This window comes from Carcharodon carcharias, chromosome 6 (genome assembly GCF_017639515.1).
Source record: "Carcharodon carcharias isolate sCarCar2 chromosome 6, sCarCar2.pri, whole genome shotgun sequence".
NCBI classification, from domain to species: Eukaryota; Metazoa; Chordata; class Chondrichthyes; order Lamniformes; family Lamnidae; genus Carcharodon; species Carcharodon carcharias.
In genome coordinates, this window is record NC_054472.1 from 82,264,878 (window position 1) to 82,284,746 (window position 19,869).

A 19,869-nucleotide genomic window follows, 5' to 3' on the forward strand; every position below is an offset into this window, starting at 1 on the left:
GCACTAATTTAATGACTGCAAGCGTTGACGCCTTTAAGCCTTGAACATCCCAACTGCAATGTGTAGGATTGTCTGGAGCATGTTGCATATGTACTGCAGCCATAGCCCCTTAGTAGTTTGATCCTCTGACATTTTAACATCCCTCTGTGACAGACAAATGGTCAATCAGACCAAACCTACATTTGTCCCAAGCCCTAATGGATTCTCGCAAGAATGCACATAATGAATTAAGGTGCCCAAAATCCTTCAGTTGGCATTTGACTCTTCCTAACATTCCTCAGCTGAGTCTTGATGTCCTGTACCAGTAAGTATGAGGGTGCCCCTTCAATCAGCCCAAAATCAACTCCTCCCATGGGCCCTCAGATTCCTCCCCGGTGATTTTTTCCCAAGGTTGTTTTTCTACCACGTCATTCCATCGGGCTGTCAAGATGCTGCTGCTTTGATTCTATTTCAAGACCAGCTTCCAATCCCCTCTTGTTGCTGTCCAAATTTGTTTTATCCTCCTCATGCTCATCATGTGCAAATTTCTGTTTCTCCAATCACTCTCCTGATTCTCCCTTTAACCATGGAGCCCATTGTCATTGTAGCCACTATTCCTGTCCTCCCCCCGCAAACGTTTTCTGTCGATGTCCCCATGCCCCATGTCGACCTCACTCCTCCCCATCTTGAGGCCATATGCACAACCTACAGGGCACCCTTCCTCAACACACCCCGCCATGAGACCATCCTTTACCCCCTCTGACTTACCATTTCTCCATTTACAGGCTGTAAATGCCTTCCCTGACTGTGACTGTGCTATCTGCAACCTAGTACCAAGCCACCAACCCCCAGGACCCACATTCGTGAATGACTGACCATGCCCTAAACAACATGCTGTGCATGACTGAGACTGCATAGACAGCCCTTCCCTCCCCCTGGACTGGGACCAAGGCATGTGTGCCAGGCGTAGCATGGTCCGCACTGCCCCAGAAATGCCTTTAAATCCTGGCTCCGACACTGTGCTGCACACTGCCCCAGGACTGACTCACACTTCTCCAACCTCTTTCTTCAAATCCCCCCTACTCATGTGTCTCTGTCCACCCCTTCCCTCCTGGGCTCTCACTGCTCCCCACCCCCACAACCAACAGTCTTGCACCTGCCTTCCACCCCTTCCCTTCCTACTGGTCTTGGGTGACACTGAGCAGCCTTGGCACTGAATTGGCACAGCCAAGAGAGCAGCATATTGAAAGGTAGGTAAATGCTGCACATATAAACCTTGAAATCATGAGTGAGGCACAGGTCACCAGGTGCAATCCACTTATATCTGGCGTGAATCAAACCAGACTAATTATCCAGTGGCAGGACAATCAGATTTGGATTGAGAACCTGATTCCAGCAAGCTGGGTTTTTAATGAGCATTCATGAGATGCAAATGTGGTTCCCGACATGGAGCAGTGGGATACCCGTCCCGCCATGAAGATCGGGAGGGAAAAATTACAAATTATTTTCCTGCCGGTGGAAAACTGACTTTTGCCATCATGCCAAATTTTGTTTCCTTGGAAAAGTTTGCCCTCTGAGTGAAAAATGCAAATAAAACTAATCTAGAAATTCTGGAAACCTTGTTGCACTTATGAAGTGTAGTGGATGAATCTTCTATCTACTTGTCTGCCAAGGCCTCGAGCACGCCAAATCCAGGAAATGGAAGCATTTATAAAATGGCAGCATTACTTGGGTGCCTGCACCAATGGGGCACTGAGATTTCAAAACAACAGCTTGCTGAGGGAGAACATTGGGACACTGTTGGGCTGATTAAGACTCTATAGTTCAGAATTTTGAATACACACTCTTCTATTCTTCCTGTGCCTTACTCCTAATGGCAGTCAAAATCCCTCACAACAGGGCAGAAACAGGTTCCAACCCAAATCCGTCCACTCCCACCCAACATATGATAATTTCCTACTGTAAATTGGGTGGGATTTCTAAACCCTTTTTAAATACATGAGCGTTATTCATACGTGTCAGTTGGAATAGAATAGTTGCCTATTTTCAACTTCTGGTTTCTTCCACAGGAATCGCTTTTATATAAACTATGCACATATGCTGTATTTGTCATGAGCCTTCTTGGTGTTTGTAAGGAGGTTTATCAACTTTTACAACAGGTAAGATGTGCATAAAGGAAATTTGGAGCACAGTTCTCTTCTACATACTGACTTTCAATTTTTAGCAATTAACTGGAATGAACTAGTTGATTCTTATAAATCAGGCCAAGCCAGTGAAAATTTAAGTCTTTCTTGTTTCAATTGTCCTTATTAAATGAAAGTATCCCCTGTGCTTTAGCTCACAATATACCATCATCTGACCTTTGAATATGACCAGATTTTATCAGCAGAAATAAACAAACCTTGAAGTTAATTTAATAGTACTTCTGTTCCTTGGGAAGATTCTCAGAAACCAGTAAGAAATTACTGTTTTTTACTTATTTTTTTTTCTTTATTTTTGCATGGGTTGTGGGCATCACTGGCAAGGCCAGCATCCCTAATTTCCCTTGAACTGAGTTTTGGAGGTCAGTTAAGAGTCAGCCATATCATTGTGGGTCTGGAGTTACATATAGGACAGGCCAGGTAAGAGTGCAGATTTCCTTCCCTAAAGGACATTAGCAAACCAGCTGGGTTTGTATGAAAATCAACAATGTCATCTCCATTACTGAGACTAGCTTTCAATTCCAGATTATTAATTGAATTTAAATTCCACCAGCTGCTGTGGTGGGATTTGTACCTATGTCCCCAAAGCATTAAGTCTGGGCCTCTCAATTACTAGTCTAGTGATAGTACTGCTACACAACCATCTCCCCCTAAATGTTCCTTTTAAAAAGTAAGACTGCAAAGTTGTATTTGTGCTGTTTCTGGGAGATGAATGGTTGCTTTGTAAAGAAAGCCTATGTTTAAGAATGGCAGAGAAGTAATACCAGAAGTTTTACATAAGACAGTTACAGAAGGTGTGCAATGAAACTTCACCTAGCTCTGCCTCTTTGTAATTGAGATTGTGACCCCTGAATCTCCCTTCCGTTTTTCAGTGAAGCAAACTTTCAACATAAGCACCAATCCATCCTATCATCATCTGATAAATTCGATCAAATCATTTCCACATTTTGTGTTGTCTAAAAGTGTAGAGTCCCATGAACAGGATTTTTAGGATGGTGGGGTATCCCTTCCCACCATACAAGTAGTCAGCAGGGAACACACCCCTGATGATACTGCCTGCCCTACAGTCATTTAACACTCCAACAAGCGTTAATTGGCTAAAGGCAGGACTTCTGCCCCTTAGTCGAGAGGAAGTCCCGCCTCAGAGAGCTGCCAGCAAATCTGATTGGCCAGCAGCTCTCTAAACCCTGCAGTGCCAGAAGCTGCATTGGACACAGCTGGAACTGTGTGCAGTCCCTGGAGCATAAGTCCCAATAGTTCAGGACCAATAAGTTTTGGGAGGTCTGAGGGCCGGGAGGAGAGGTGAGACCCAGGGAAGTGGGCAGAGGGTGCTGGGGGTGTTGGTAGAGAGGCTGGGATGGGGTGGGGGGGGTGGTGGGTGGGGATGTGGGTGGGGGCATGGGAGGGAAGATCTGCAGACCTGCTTGTGGGGGCCGCCCGACGTTAAAATGGGACTGGTGACAGAAACACCCCATCCTCCCTTCCCCCTGAGGCCTGAACTCGCCCCCTTCAAGCCTGCTTTGCCATTCAATAAGATCATGGCTAATCTGATTGTAACTTCAACTCCACATTTCTGCTTACCCCCATAACCTTTCATTCCCTTGCTTTTCAAGAATCTATCTACCTCTGCCTTAAAAATATTCAAAGACTGTCCTTCCACCACCTTTTGAGGAATAGATTTCCAAAGAGTCACAAACCTCTGAGAGTAAAAAAATCTCCTCATCTTTGTCCTAAATGGGTGACCCCTTATTTTTAAACAGTGGCTCCTAGTACTAGATTCTCCCACAAGAGGAAACATCCTCTCCATATTGACTCTGTCATGATCCATCAGGATCTTACATGTTTCAGTCAAGTTGGTAATGTTGCTATGACTGAAAGTCAGAGGGTGGTGGTAGGGCCTTTCCAAATTGGAGATGATAATTTCCTGCCACTTGCAAAGCATGAATGTTATCTGCAACTTGTTAACTCAATTCTAAATGTTGACCAAGTCCTGCTCGAGATATGAACTACTTCGCTATTGGTGAAGTTGTGAATGGAGCAGAACACTAGAATCATCAACAAATTGACCTTTTAGCAGAAGGAGGGCCATTGTTTAAATAACTAAAGAAGACAAGGCCAAATATGCTACCTTGAGGAAGCTTGTCAGTGATGTCTTCGGACCGTGCTGAATCGCTTATAAAATTAAAGGGAATAACCTTTATTTGTGTTAGGTATGACTCTAAGCACTGGAGGATTTTCCTACTGACCCCATTAACCTCAGCTTTGTTTGAGTTCCTTGGTCATACTTGGTTAAATGCTGCTTTGATATTGAGCACTGATGCTCTCAACCCTTTATCAGCATTTAGCTCTCAAATCTATGTCCAGATCAATACTGTGATGAGGTCTAGAGATAAGTGGTTTGGTGAAGCCCAAACTGAGCACCACAAAGAAGGTTATAAGTAGGTTGATGGTACAATTTATGACTACTTCAATCGCTTTGCTTATGACCAAGCAGAGTCTGATATGTTGGAAGTTGACCAGGTTAAATTGTGCTTTTTCTGGACAGGTCAATCTACATACAGATTGGGGTAATCTAATTAATATTAATGCTGAAGAGGATGAATTCCTGGAATTATGTGATGGTTTTCTAGAACGGTATGTTGAGGAACTAACTAGGGAATGGGCTATTTTAGATCTAGTATTGTGCAATAAGAAAGGGCTAATTAATAACCTTGTTATATGGGAGCCTTTAGGGAGGAGTGACGATATCATGATTGAATTTTACATGAAGTTTGAAAGTGATGTAGTTCAATCCAAAACTAAGGTCTTTAATCTAAACAAAGGAAACTATGAAGATATGTGAGGCAAGTTGACTGAAGTAAATTGGGGAACTACTTTAAAAGGTTTGATGGTAGACAGGTAATGGCTAGCACTTAAAGAATTAATACACAGTTTGTAACATATTTACATTCCTTGAAGGCACAAAATACCAGCAAGAAAAGTGATCCAACCATGGCTAACAAGAAAAGTTAAAGATTCTATTAGATCAGAGGAAGAGACATATAAGAGGCAAAAAGAGTAATAAGCCTGAGGAATGGGAGCATTTTAAAATTCAGCAAAGGAGAACCAAGAAATTGGTAAAGAAAGAGAAAATAGAATATGGAGGTAAAGTAGCGAGGAACATAAAAATGGACTGTAAACACTTCTATTGGTTTATAAAAAGGAAAAGTTAGTAAAGACAAATGTAAGCCCAATACAGGCAGAGAATGGATAATTGATAACGGATAACAAGGAAATGGCAGAGAAACTAAACAAAGGCCAGGATTTTCTGGCCATGCCATGGTGGGACCCGCCGTGGGGGATGTGGTGGGCCTGCCAAAAGTCCATCGACTTTTGGCAGGACTGGAAGAACCTGGCAGCTGGCAGGGCTGGAAAATCCCGGCTGAATACTTTGACCAGAATTTTCTGGCCCCGTTGGCATCAGGGGTCATGGCGGGCACGGGGGACAATATGGCGAGACGGCCAAAAATCGGTTTCAGGCCATTGTGAAACCAGTTTGCAATCATCTGCTCCGCCCGTCAATGGTGGGCTGTGTTTCCTGCCGCTGCATGTTGGGAACCTAACTTCAGTACTTTAAAATCTCTTTATAAGCCCTGCTCACTGGAATCATCCCCCCCACGCCTTCGAGATTTGTTTGCCTACCTTGCTTCAGGCAGTACTCATGGCCATCAGCACCAGGCTTAGCAGGCGCACCACATCACTTTTAAGGGGACTCACAGGTAGGTCTCCAGACCAGGCGTGAGGCAGTGGTGGCTTTTCAACAGCTGCAGGGCTATGCCTTTCTTGGGGAAGTGGGGAGAAATGGCCTCAGGCAAGGGAAGAGGCAGCAGGGTGAGGGCTGTACCGGAGAAGGAGGGTATCCCAGGGTGTGTGGGGGGCATATGTTGATCTATGCAAAGTGCCTCAAGAGGGTGAGAGCTGAGGAGACAATCTCCAGAGGAGATGAGGCCAGATGGACACATGAGGGTGTGTGAGACAGTGAGTGGTAATGTCCCTTGAGCTGGCAGTGAGTGAGATGCCAGTGAATCTCTGATTACCTTGTGAATGTGTGAGTTTACAGTGATGAAATGGTTGCCTTACCCTGGCGGCACGGATGAGATCATTCATCCTTTTTCTGCACTGGATGGCTGACCTCTTATGTGCAGCACTGGCACTGACCACCTCTGCCACTGCCACCTAAGCCGGAGTGGTGAGACTGTTGGGCCTCCTGCAGCCAGAAGGGGAGTAGTTGACATCATGGTGAGCCTCCACCGTGTCCAGAAGGCATCCCAGGGATGCATCACTGAATCAGGGGTGAGTGGGTTGGGGGGGCTGCACTCTTCTTGAATTTTAAGGCTATGTCTTCACCAGAGCAGCCTTGGGCTTCAGCATTGAGAAGTATGCACATGGCTGCAGTTTAAATATGGTGCCCTGCTTGAGGAAGCAGCAAGGTAACATGGTGGTGGGCAAATTGGAGGCTGTCCACCAGCGAGAGGGCGTGTTTCCTGCAGCTGCATAATTAATGAGGTGGGAATCGGATGATACAGTGCAAAAACCTGCCATTGTGGCCAGTGGGTAAAATTATTTTTTTCCCACCCGCTACCACACTTTGTGCAAATCTGGGACAATTCCGCCCTTTCAATACCGGTTGGTGTCAGGAGTCATCCGTGGTATGTACGGACAATATGGCACAATCAGTTTTACGACGGTGGGAAACCAGTTGGCGATCATCCGCTCAGCCCGCAGCGGCAGGCCACGTTTCCAGCCATTGGACCTTGGGAACCTCATTGTAATTCATCAGCATATCATTATTAGTCCAGCTGACCAGAATCATCCCACTCCTGCTGGATCGTCCATCCACATTGGCAGGAAAGCACACCAACGTGCTTCACAACAGCACATAAAAGACGCCTACTTGGTGGCTTGCACTTTGAGGGGAGCTCAGAGGTGACTGCACAGTAACATTGTGCAGTGCTCGCCAGGGTCACCTGTTGGACTTCAAGCTTCAGGGGTGTCGGGGGTCAAGGTTAAGGGGAGCACTGTCATTGAGATGACTTGTGGAGGGGTAGGGGCAGCCCTGCTGTTGAACATAGCCACAAGCATTCAGGGTGGGGGGTAGGGTGGGTGAGGGAATTGGCCACGTATTTGGGAAACCTGTATAAAGTGACCATTTCTCTGCAACTGAGGCAGTTCAGACACAGTCACAGTGATATGATTGGGGCTGGTCTCCTAGCTTATCTGCCCAATCAAGCAATGCAGAGGCATCAAAGGGCACCAAGTGCTCCAGACCTCCCCCCCACGCCCACCCCCTGGCACAAATTGCAAATGCCTGAGCATCTTAGTGAACTGTAGAACAGTTGGACGACTGCACATGTTATACCATCTCCTCATTAAAGCGGCCATGGGGCAGTCACTGCTGGAGGTGCTCACAGTCTCTTGCAATGTCCTGGTTTGGACCAATCTCCCCCATGGTTGCAACTAATAGGACAACCATGCGATAAAAACAAAAAACTGCGGATGCTGGAAATCCAAAACAAAAACATAATTACCTGGAAAAACTCAGCAGGTCTGGCAGCATCGGCGGAGAAGAAAAGAGTTGACGTTTCGAGTCCTCATGACCCTTCAGTAGAACTGGGTGAATCCAAGGAGACGGGTGAAATATAAGCTGGTTTAAGGTGGGACAGGTTCTTAGTACACCCAAGCTAACCCACATGTCTCTCTCTTTCATCCTGCAGGAGGGGTACATCAGGATCATGGAGCCTGGTAAACTAGCTGTATGCCTGATGGCCTACAGAGCACAAAGACAATGGAGGAGAGAGCGACTGAGATTCCTGGCTGCGCAGAGGCAGGAGCAGCAACCTCAGGAAGAAGGGGTGGCTGGGGCTCCCACACATGCTGCTCAAGAGCCACAGTGAGCCATCAAAGGCTTGTGCCTAGTGACACCCAGGGTCTATAGACGGCACCTTTCATACATGCAGATGACCAAGAACCAGTCGCCAAAGACTGCTTATGTCTTGGGAACTGGTTGCTCACATCTGCAGAATTTGGCACCACAGGGACATGGAGGGCATCCACTGCCAGTGGCCGTGAAAGTGACTGCGGCACTCAATTTCTATGCTCCTTTCAGTGTTCCACAGGTGACCTCTGTGGGATATCACAATCTGCCACCCACAAATACATCCATGAGATCAGCTTCAACTTCACGAGGGCACAAACCTTTGTGCATTTTGCCCAGGACCAGGATAGCTTGGATGAAGGAGCATCAGAGATTTGCCCAGATCTCGGGTTTCCCACAGATGCATGGTGCCATCATGTGGCGCTCAGATCTTTGTCACAACGTACGGCGAACCACAAGGGGTTCCACCTGCTGAACATGCAGCTGGTGTACGCCCAGCAGAAACACATCCTGCAGGTTTGCACACGGTTTCCAGGGAGCGTGTACGTTCCATCCTCAGTTGGTCACAGGTCCCTGGAGTCTTCCAGGGTCCACAGAAGCTGCAGGGATGGATCCTCAGGGACAAGTGCTACCCGCAGAGGCCGTGGCTGATGACACCTGTGCGGCGGCCTCAGAGTGCAGCAGAGTGATGGTATACTGAGGCTCATGCTATAACTCGCAACTTGGTGGAGCAGACCATTGGGATGTTGAAAATGAGGTTCCAGTGCCTGGACCAGTCTGGTGAAGCCCTGCAATATAGTCTACAGAAGGTGTCACACGTTGTTGTCGCCTTTTGCGCCCTTTACAACCTGGCGCTGCAACGGGGAGATGAGCTGGCTGAGGAGGAGCTGAAGGTCTCTTCCAATGAGGAGGATGCCGATGGGGATGAGAGTGAGAAGGTCCTCGGAGGCGACGATGTCGGGGATGAGGCCCTCGCACTGTCTAGACGAAGCAGGCACACTCGGGAGGCCCTCATAGCTGCTAGATTTGTGGAGGATGATGACCACATGTAGTGAGGTGACCCCCATAGATCCTCACGTTGCATCTGTGAACAATTGACTCCAGTCTGGCTTATGACAGCATGAATACCCTCTGTGAGAATGCTCCTGTCATGGTGGAGGCCCTAATAGTCGCTCAATTGCAGGAGGATGATGGCGAAATGCAGTGAGGACACTCCATAAATCTTCAAATAGCCTCTGAGAATGTCTGACTCCTGTCTGGCCAAAGACAGATTGCTTGCGCTCTGTGATTAGGGTTATATCATAGAGATGCAGCTCTGAAACTTCAGAAGCATTTGGCCCTTTGTCCGCCTTCAGTACCTGAGCCCTTCAGGAGCTGGAGCACAGCATCAGTGGACACAGATTCTGAAGAGATGGGAGCCAGTCCTTCCATAAAGGTGCTGAGTCCATGCCGAAAGAATTAAAGAACTCAGTAGTGCCTGCCCACTACATTCTGGCAGCAATGTTAAGTGCCACCAAGGTGCAGGTATCAGTAATGTTTTCAGGGAGTGTGAAGCCAGACCATCACCTTGGTCTGAAAGCTGCACAGATCACAGGGAAGAGGCCCTAGACTGAGACACCTGCTTTTATCTTGTGCAGGATCTGAGTTCACATCTGAGTGACAAGAACACTGCACATCAGAACAAGGAGCCATAGACAGAGAGACATTCTTGGGAATTTATTGACAATAGTGAACAGTATGTACAAGTGATTAACACCCGTGCCCAAGTTGTGCAACAAATTCTCCTTAACCTTCCTAACCCTGCTGCTGCTTCTTGGTGTTCCCCAAACATCCACAGCAGAGGTGGAGGCAGCCTACTAACTGCAACACACTGCCTGTGATGACCTTGGCGGGCGTCCTCTGAAGAGTCGAGACTTGGAAGATCCCGGCCTGCATTTGGGGTCCTGCGGTGTGCCAGTGGCAACCTCCTTGGCCTGTGGGGCTGGATCTGCTGAGGTCACAGGAAGAGGGGATTCGGATGGGCCAGACCCTCCCAGAGTCAACTGGATGCATGGGACCTAAAGTGTGCACCTGCTGATCCTCCTCCCAATGGGTGCCCAGGGGTGGAATGCAGTGTCATCCCCTCCTGATGTCCTAAAGCTTGCCTTTGCAGCTCCAGCAACTGTGACATGACCAAGTCCAGAGACGTGTCATCTGACTCGGACTCAGCAACTTTCTGGCCTCCAGCAGCCCTCTGAGTCCCGGGGACCTGTGAAGTCTCTGCCTCCACCTGCTATGAATCAGACGCTGCAATGCATTCACCAGATTGTGATCCCGGGACTATTCTGAAGCTAGGTCCCACCGATGTGTGTGTCTGTGCGCTGGTGGAAGGTGTGGGTGAGTGCTGTGCTGGGACTTTAGGGAGACTGCCTCCAGGTTCCTCTTCAGAGGCTTCTTCGGTCTTCATTGGAGGCTCTGGGTTGTGGACCCTGTCGGCTGTTTGGCAGATGTGCCTGTGAAAGCAAGGAGAGATAATTAGTGCATGGCAGTGGCCTGTAAAAGAGGACGCATCACTCACAGTATGGTTGTCTGATGGATGTTGCACAGCTGGATCCTCACTTGGTAGAGCAGCGCCTACCTCACCATCAGCACAGGAACGGTCCAGATTGTCACCAGCCAGCTGGATGGCTCTGTTTTCAAAGATCTTGATTCGGCATTCCACCACTGGTCTGTGAGCTCTCCCTCTTGTGTGCCAGCGTGTTCTGCATGAATAGAGATTTAGAAAATGTAAGCAGGATGCCTGCCAGGCCAGATGATAAGTATGCCTGGCCTGTGTGAATAAGGTGAGTGTAAGAGAGTGAATGGTGATGTCCTTTGAACTGGCAGTGAGTGAGGGCCCTATGGATGTGTGATGGGTTTGTGACTTTGTGAGTTGAGAGTGATGAGAAGAGTGACTTACTCTGGTGGAACTGAAATCATTCATCCTCTTGTGGCACTGGGTGGCTGTCCTCTTTTGAAGGGCATAGGCACTGACCACCGCTGCCACCGCCTCCCAAGCTGGGTTAGTGCTGTTGCTGCCTATCCTGCGGCCAGAGCAGGTGTAGAGGACATCCCGGTAGGCCTCCATGGCATCCAAAAGGTGCTCGAGGGTGCATCACTGAACCTTGGGGCTACAGTCTTCTTCAGTTTCTGGGCCATGTCTTCCGTGCAGCAGTGGTGGTCTGGAAGCTTGTGGCTAGACTTTAAATATGGCACCCAGCATGATGCAGCGGCTGGGTGATGGCAGGCAGGTAAAAGAGCTCTGCCCACCATGGGAAACGGTGCATTTCCTGGGAGTGCATAAATAATGTGGCGGGTTTGGGACCTACCCGCTACCGCACTTAATGCAAATCTGGAAAAACTTCCCCTTTTGTGTCTGTTTTCACAAAGCAAAATACGAAAACCTCCCTGAAATATTGGGGAGCCAAGGGAGTAGTGAGACTGAGGACTTGAAAGAAATTAGTGAAAAAAGATATGCTGGAAAAGTTAATGGGACTGAAATTTGATAAATCTCCTGGACCTGTTGATCTACATCTCAGAATGTTGATAGCAGTCGCTGTGGGGATAGTTGATGCATTGGTGACCGTTTTGCAAAATTCTATGGATTCTGGAATGGTGCCTGCAGATTGGAAGGTGGCAAATGTAACCCCACTATTTAAGGAAGGAGGGAGATTGAACACAGAGAACTACAGACCTTTAAGCCTGATATCAATACTAGGGAAATGCTAGAATCTATTATAAAGGGTGTGATAACTGGGCATTTAGAAAATAATGCTAGGATTAGGCAGAGTCAACATTGATTTATGAAAATGAAATCATGTTTGACAAACCAGTTGGAGTTTTTTAGGATATTACTGGCAGGATAAATAAGGGAGAACCAGTGGATGTGGTGCATTTGGATTTTCAGAAGGCTTTCGATAAGGTTCTACAAGAGCAAAATTAGAGCACATAGGATAGTAGGTAATATACTGGCATGGACTGAGGATTGGTTAACAGACAGAAAACAGAGAGTAGGGATAAATGGATCATTCTTAGGTTGGCAGGCTGTGACTAGTGGGGTACCGCAAGGATCAGTGCTTAGACCCTAGTTGTTCACAATATATATCAATGATTTGGGTGTGGGGGCCAAATGTAATATTTCCAGATTTGCTAATGATACAAAACTTGGTGGGAATGTGAGTTGAAAGGAGGATGCAAAGTGGCTTCAAGGAGATTTAGACAGGTCAAGTGAATGGGCAAGATCATGTAAGTTGGAATATAATATGGAAAAATGTGAAGTTATCAACTTTGGTAAGAAAAACAGAAATTCAGAGTTTTTCTTAAATTGGGAGAGATTGGGAAGAGTTGATGTCCTAAGGGACATGGGTTTTCTTTTTTCTAAGTCACTGAAAGCTGACATGCAGGTGCAACAAGCAATTAGGAAGGCAAATGGTATGTTAGTCTTTATCGCAAGGGGATTTGAATACAGAAGCAAGGGATCTTGTAGTTGTACAGAGCCTTGGTGAGACTTCACCTGGAGTATTGTGTATAGTTTTGCTCTCCTTACCTGAGGAAGGATATACTGGGCATAGAGGGAGTGCAACGAATGTTCACCAGATAATCCCTGGAATGGCAGGATTGTCCCCTAAGGAGATATTGAGGAGACTGGGCCTGTATTCTCCAGAGTTTAGAAGAATGAGAGGTGACCTCATTGAAGTGTATAAACTTCTTACAAGGCTTGACAGAGTAGATGCAGGAAGGTTGTTTCCCCTGGTTGGTGGGTCAAGAACTAAGGGACACATTCTCAGAATAAGAGGTAGGCCATTTAAACGGAGATGAGGAGGAATTTCTTCAGTCAGAGGGTGTTCAATCTTTGGAATTCTGTACCCCAGAGGGTACAGAAGGTGCAGGCTCAGTCATTGAATATGTTCAAGGCAAAGGTTGATAGATTTCTATGTATCAATGATCAAGGGATTCAGGAATAATGCAAGAAGATGGTATTGAGGTGGAAAATCAGCCATGGTGTGATTGAATGGCAGAGCAGGGAGAGGGGCTGAATGGCCTATTCCTGCTTCTATGATCCTATGTTCCTAGGACATATTTAGGCACTTTTCCTCATTGTCAATCAGATCCTCATGCTGTAACTGTGCTCGACTAACTTGGTTAGTGGTGTAAATAGTTCTGTTGTGCTAGTCTTCAGCACGAATGCCAGGATATAGTCATGACCCCTGGCATTCAATGTGCCAAGTGCATTTAGCCACTTCTTAATATCACATGGAATGAACTAAATTAACTAGACACTGGAATTGATGAAGATGAGGACCTCAGGAAGAGAACAGTAATTCACTTGGCACTAAGACAATTTCAAATACTTCAGCCAGTCTCTTGCATTCATGTACTGGGATCTGTCATAATTGAGGTGTTTGTGTTGCTAGAACTACCTTCTTCTGTTAGTTGCCTAGTTGTCCATTATCAGTCTCAACAGTATGTGGTTGGGTTGTAGAACTTTTGCACTGATCTGTTTGCTGTGGACAGCATAGATATGTCTATAGCCTGATGTTTTTGGTGTTTATACAGTTATCCATCTGTTGTGCTTTCACCAAGTTGCTGTCTCATACAATGACATGCTGCTCCTGGCACACCCTTTGACACTGTCCATTTAACCAGAGTTGGTCTCAAGGCTTGATGGTGATAGAAGAGTGAGGGTAATGCAGAGTTGTGAGATAACAGATTTTGGTAATATACAATCCTGCTTCTGCTGATGGCCCACACCTCATGGATGCCCACTTTTGAGCATAAGATCATTCTGTCTTCTATCTAATGTAGTATGTTAGTAATACCACATTATATAACAGAGGGTGTCTTCGAAGTGTAGTTGAGATTTTTGCTTCACAAGGTCTATGTAGCAGTTGCACCTACAATGCTATCATGAATAGATGTCTCTGTGTCAAGTATCTACCTAACAAAGAGCAAAAGTGCTCAGGTATATCCTTTCCACAAAAAGCAGGACAAATCCACGTCAGCCAATTAACAGCCCATCAGTCTACTTTCAATCATTAGGAAAGTGATCGAAGGTGTTGTCAACAGTGCTATCAAGCAGCGCTTACTCAGCAATAACCTGCTCACTGATATTCACTCTGGTTTCTGCCAGGACCACTCGGCTCCAGGCCTCATTAAAACCTTGGCCTAAGCATGGATAAAAGGTCTGAATTCCAGAGAATCACTGCCCTTGACATCAAGACAGCATTTGACTAAGTGTGCCATCAAGATGCCTTCGCAAAATTGAAATCAATGGGATTCAGGGGGAAAAATCTCTGCTGGTTGGAGTCATACCTAGCACAAAGGAAGATACTGTGGTTATTGGAAGTCAATCACCTGAGCACCAGGACATCACTGCAGGAGTTCCTCAGGGTAGTGTCCTCGGCCCAACCATTTTCACCTACCTTAATGACTTTCCCTCCAACATTAGGTCAGAAATGGGGATGTTTCCTGATAACTGCAATGTTGACTTCCATTCACAATTCTTCAGATACTGAAGCTGTCTCTGCAGAAAGACCTGAATAAGACCCAGGCTACAGCTGATAAGTGGCAGATAACGTTCATGTCACACCAGTGTAAATGATCCACCAGAGTCTAACATTCTCCCTTTGGCAATCAATGGCATTACCATTGCAGAATCCCACACTATCAATATCCTGGGGGTTACCATTGACCAGAAACTGAACTGGACCAGCCACATAAATACTGTAGCTACAAGAGCAGATTGGGCTGAGAATTCTGCAGCAAGTAACTAATCTCCTGAGTCCCAAAAGCCTGCCCACTTTCTACAAGGTACATTTCAGGAGTGTGATGGAATACTCTCCATCTACTTGGACGAGTGCAGCTCCAACAATACTCAAGAAGCTTGACATCATTCAGGACAAAGCAGCCTGAATGGTTGGAGCCCCATCCATCACCTGCACACACTATTGCTACAAGATGCACAGCCGCAACTTGCCTAGGCTTCTTTGACAGAATCTTCCAAACTCATAATTTCTGATGCCTAGAAGAACAGGGAAGACAGGTGAATGGGAACACCACCACCCACAAGTTTTCCTCCAAGTCACACAGCACTCTGACTTGGAACTATATCACAGTTCCTTCACCATTGCTCAGTCAAAACCCTGGAACACCCTCCCTAAAAGCAATGTGGGAGCATCATCACCATACAGAGCTAAACAAGAAATTACCACCTTCTTAGGGGCAATTAGGGATGGACAATAAACACTAGCCTTGCCAGTGACGCCCACATTCCATGTACAAATAAAAAGATGAGATATGTTGGTAAGGACAAAGTGAAGGAGATAAACTATGCTGGTTTCTGATCAGCCCCAATGTCTTCTTTTCAGGGTTAGGCTGGCTTAATCAGAGATGAGACTAACAAGTCAATCTAGGTGTAACATACTTCTTCTTATGGTTCCTTCCTATCATGAACAATGGTTCAGATCAATTTGCTATTTAAATTGAAGAGTGTGAGTTACTACATTTTTGCATGCCACTTTTGCATACAACAAATGGTTGGCAAAATGTTTATAAATTGTCTTTAAGTTGAGCCATTTTATCTTAATTAGTGAGATTTTGCTAAACTTACTAAAGAAACACGAATACAGTCAGGAAAGGCAGTGCAAGAAGGGTCCTAAACAGTTTCTAAAGATACATTTTCACTGACTCCTGGTGAGGAATTACCCAAAACAGCTCAATAGAATTTAAAACAAACCAAAGTATTTGAAAATTTGAAACAGTACCCACCTGGCTAGATTAAGAAAAGAGTTCATTTGGAAGACAGTACTATAGATGGCAACACATCTCATGTTGATCAATCCCTACAGTAATTAAGAAAGAATAAAATAATATTGTAACTGTTACTCTGATTGCATTAATTGCCACTAAGTTAACTTTCTTTTTGTCTGAACAAACAGAGGTGGCAGTACCTGCTTGATTCAACCAATCTGCTAGACTGGCTTATATATGTGGCATCCATTCTCTTCGTAATTCCCTGGATTTTCCATGTCAGAATTCCAATACAATGGGAGTGTGGTACTTTTTGTGCATTTGCAACATGGTTGAATTTTCTGCTATACCTCCAAAGGTAAGGTAATTAAACATTTTAACATTATTTTAATTTATTATTGTTATGTCCTTGGCTCATACAGGGATATAACAATAGAAACTATAATCTAGCTTTAAGGAATTACTTACCTCAATCCTTGACACCTCATGTTGCACTTAAGAACGGCAAGGTTCTGGTGAAGAATCATACAGGCTCGAAACGTTAACTGTGTTCCTCTCCGCAGATGCTGTCAGACCTGCTGAGTTTTTCCAGGTATTTTTGTTTTTGTTTTTGTTTCGGATTTCCAGCATCCACAGTTTTTTGCTGTTATTTCATTTGGCTGATCAGTACTGGTATAGAGAGCATGCTTTCTGAACACATATGTATGCAGCTCTTTATCATTTTTAGGAACTATGGGGTTGAAATTCAATATCGTTCTGTCCACTTCATCAGTGTAAAACGAGCAGAAGAACAATAAATTCGACAATGGGAAGACCATATCCATATTTACACATGTGCACAGGCCACTGCTAAACCTGCCAGGTCCCCGCCTGAGACAAGCATAGATATTGTTCAAAATGGGAATGAGGATCTTGCCTTGTTCCTCCTTCAAGGTGAAGATGATCATGTTCATCATCTGGGGTAGGTGGCAAAGTTCTGGTGGGTACATAGGTGACTGCTAAGGTTAATCTATGCCCAAAAGGTTCTACAGTAAACAAGACAGGATACTGCAGAGGATTGAACTTTGGATGAGTTGCTGGCTCAGGATTTCCTCTCCTTGCATTTTCTCTCTTCCTCTGATATGTGCTTCGACCTTGACCTGTTCTGTTTTTGAAGGAGGGCGCATTGTTTTTTATTTGGTTGCATCAGATGCAACAATCCCTGGCGAGCTTCTCCTAGGACTCAAAGTCAATATCAAAATTCCTGAGTGAAGCTTTCAGTGTCCCTGTCGCGCTTTCCTTGACCACATGAGAGCACACCCCAGACTCAAGCTTTCTATGGAAGATTCACTTTAGTAAGTGAGTGTCAGGCATTCTGGCTACATTTTATTTTATTCATTCATGGGATGTGGGCATCTCTGGCAATGCCAGCATTTATTGCCCATCCCAAATTGCCCTTGTTCAGGGCAATTGCCCTTGACCAGCCCAATTCAGTTGTGACTGTCTCAATATGATGTGGATGCTTGACCAGTATTTTGTCCTGCAATCTTATGTTCAGGTGCTTCCAAAGGCAGCTCAAGTAAAAGTGGTTGAGCTTCTTGGCATGTTGCAGGTACCCAGACCAAGTCTCGCATGCACAGAGCAGAGTGGGCAGGATTATTGCTCTATAGACTTTCAGTTTGGTAGGTAGACTTCCTCCTCTTCATTCCCAGACTGATGTTCAAAGTCTGCTAAAGGCTATATTTGCTTTGACAATTCATGCATGTGTCTCGTTGTCAATAGAGACAGCTTGAGGAAGTGTGCTGCTGAGGGAAGTGAACTTATCCACTACTGACAGGTTTTGATCATGGACAGGAACTTTGGGCTTGAGAAAGGGTTTTCCTGGGGCAGGTTGGTACATTACTCTGTGTGCTGATCATAAGACTGAAGTTGTCATATGCTTTGGAGAACAAGTCTATGCATGTCCAGCTCTGAATCAGCAGCTGATGCACAGTCATCAGAAACAGGAAACCAGAAAGTGTGTCCTCAGAGACCTTGGCCTTTGCCTGGAGTCATCACAGATTGAGAAGTTTCCCATCCATACAATATCTGATTTTGATTCCAGAATCACCATTATGGAAATCATTGAGAGCATGACAGAGAAAAACATGCTGAAGAAAGTTGGCACTAGCATACAGCCCTGCTTAAGTCCATTAATGACTGGGAATGGGTCAGAAGGCTCACCATCATCTGGGACACACGTGAGCATGCTGTCATGGAACTGTCAAACTATTGTGATGAATTTCTTAGGGTAGCTGAATTTCTCCAGTACCTTCCAAAGGCCCTCGTGCTGACAAGTCAACAAACCACTGTCTAACTGCAAAATACCATATTGGTGGCTCTTTGACTTTTTCTGAAACCACACTGACTTTCTCACATCAGATTCTGGTCAAGATTTTGCAATAAGGGACCATTGTTTAAGAATAAGGGGTCATCCATTTAGGACAGAGATGAGGAGAATTTTTTTCTCTCAAAGGGTTGTGAGTCTTTGGACCTCTCTACCTCAAAAGGCGGTGCAAGAAGAGTCCTTGAATATTTATAAGGCAGAGTTAGATAGATTTTTGATAAGCAAGGAGTGAAAAATTATCTGGGGGAGGCAGGAATGTGGGATTGAGATTACAATCAGATCTGCCATGATCTTGTTGAATGGCAGAGCAGGCTTGAAGGGCTGAGTGACCTACTTCTGTTCCTAATTCATATGTTCGTATGTACTATGCAATTCAGAAGCATTCTGACAAAGATTTTGCTGGCGATGGAGAGGAGTGAGATTCCTCTATGATTCTGGCAAGATTAGTAAGTTCTTTTCCACTTGTACAGTTGGACAATGGAGGCAACTTTGTGTTCTTGCAGAATAGTTCCTGGCTCCTATATAGACTGAAAGAGTTCAGTGAGCTTCTTGACAAGGCATTATCCTCCAGCCTTGTAGACCACAGCAGGGATAGCATCAGCTCCTGGAGCTTTGTCGCTGGATAGGAGTTTGATTGGCGTTTGTAACACCATGGACAGGTCATCAGGAGAGCAGTTGATTGCTTCTTCAGTGATGAATGAAGGCAGATTGAGAATATGGTTAATGTGATCTAACCATCTTTCTAGAATTTGGGCTTTTTCTGGAAGCAGGTTGACTGTCAGCTCTGAGGTCTGGTGAAGAACTGCTGGACTGGTGCCCATTGAATCTTTACCAGTCTTTGTCCTTGCATATGACTGAAGTTTGTCTGCTTTCTGATTCAGCAAAATGTCTTGCATCATTCTGAGTTTGCAATGGACCACCCTGTGGATGTTTGGCTCTGTGTCCTGCTTGGATAATGATGACTTGTCTTTGAGGTAAACTCTGTAGAGAGAATGGCTGGGATTTTCCAGCCCAGTCATGGCAGGGCCCGCCATGGGATGTTCAGAGGCCAAGCCCAAAGTCCATTGACATTGGCAGGGCCGGAAAATCCCGTTTGATGTTTCTCCTCCATTAGTTTCTGGTTTACCTCATTGTTTTCATCGAACGAATCTTGATTCTGCCTAATCATATTCTGATTTTCTAAGTGCCTTTTATCATTTCCTTAATAATGGATTCCAGCATTTTTTCACTGACCATTGGCAGGCTAACTTGCCTGTTTTCTCTCTCCCTCCTTTCATTAATAGTGGTGTTACATTTGCTACCTTCCAATCCACTGAGGCAGTTCTGGAATCTAGGGAATTTTGGAAAATCATGACCAGTGCATCCACTATCTCTGCAACTACCTTTTTTAGAGCCCTACGATCAGGTCCTGGGGATTTGTCAACTTTTAGTTCCGGGGTTCTCCATTACTATTATCATTTCCAGTTTTACCATTAAAGAATGGAAACTCATATATCTGGGGTCATGTGTCAAATATTTACTTTTGTGTTCCAAAAGTTACAAACTGCACGTGCACAAATGAAGCAAACACCAGTGACCCACTCAGCACTCTGCCCGAAGTGGTGGCCTCTGCTTGTGGCCACTTCTGCATTGTGCTCCCCCTT

The 19,869-nt window shown here is 45.5% G+C and overlaps 1 protein-coding gene across 1 annotated transcript in view; it reads left to right on the top strand.

The window, feature by feature from the left end:
- trpa1b (transient receptor potential cation channel, subfamily A, member 1b) overlaps positions 1-19,869 on the top strand; it is a 198,160-nt gene that overhangs the window by 152,514 nt on the left and 25,777 nt on the right. The window contains exons 25-26 of the mRNA XM_041189261.1: positions 2,049-2,138; positions 16,050-16,219. Of these exons, the coding sequence (XP_041045195.1) occupies positions 2,049-2,138; positions 16,050-16,219 (260 nt within the window). The remainder of the gene's footprint in view (positions 1-2,048; positions 2,139-16,049; positions 16,220-19,869) is intronic.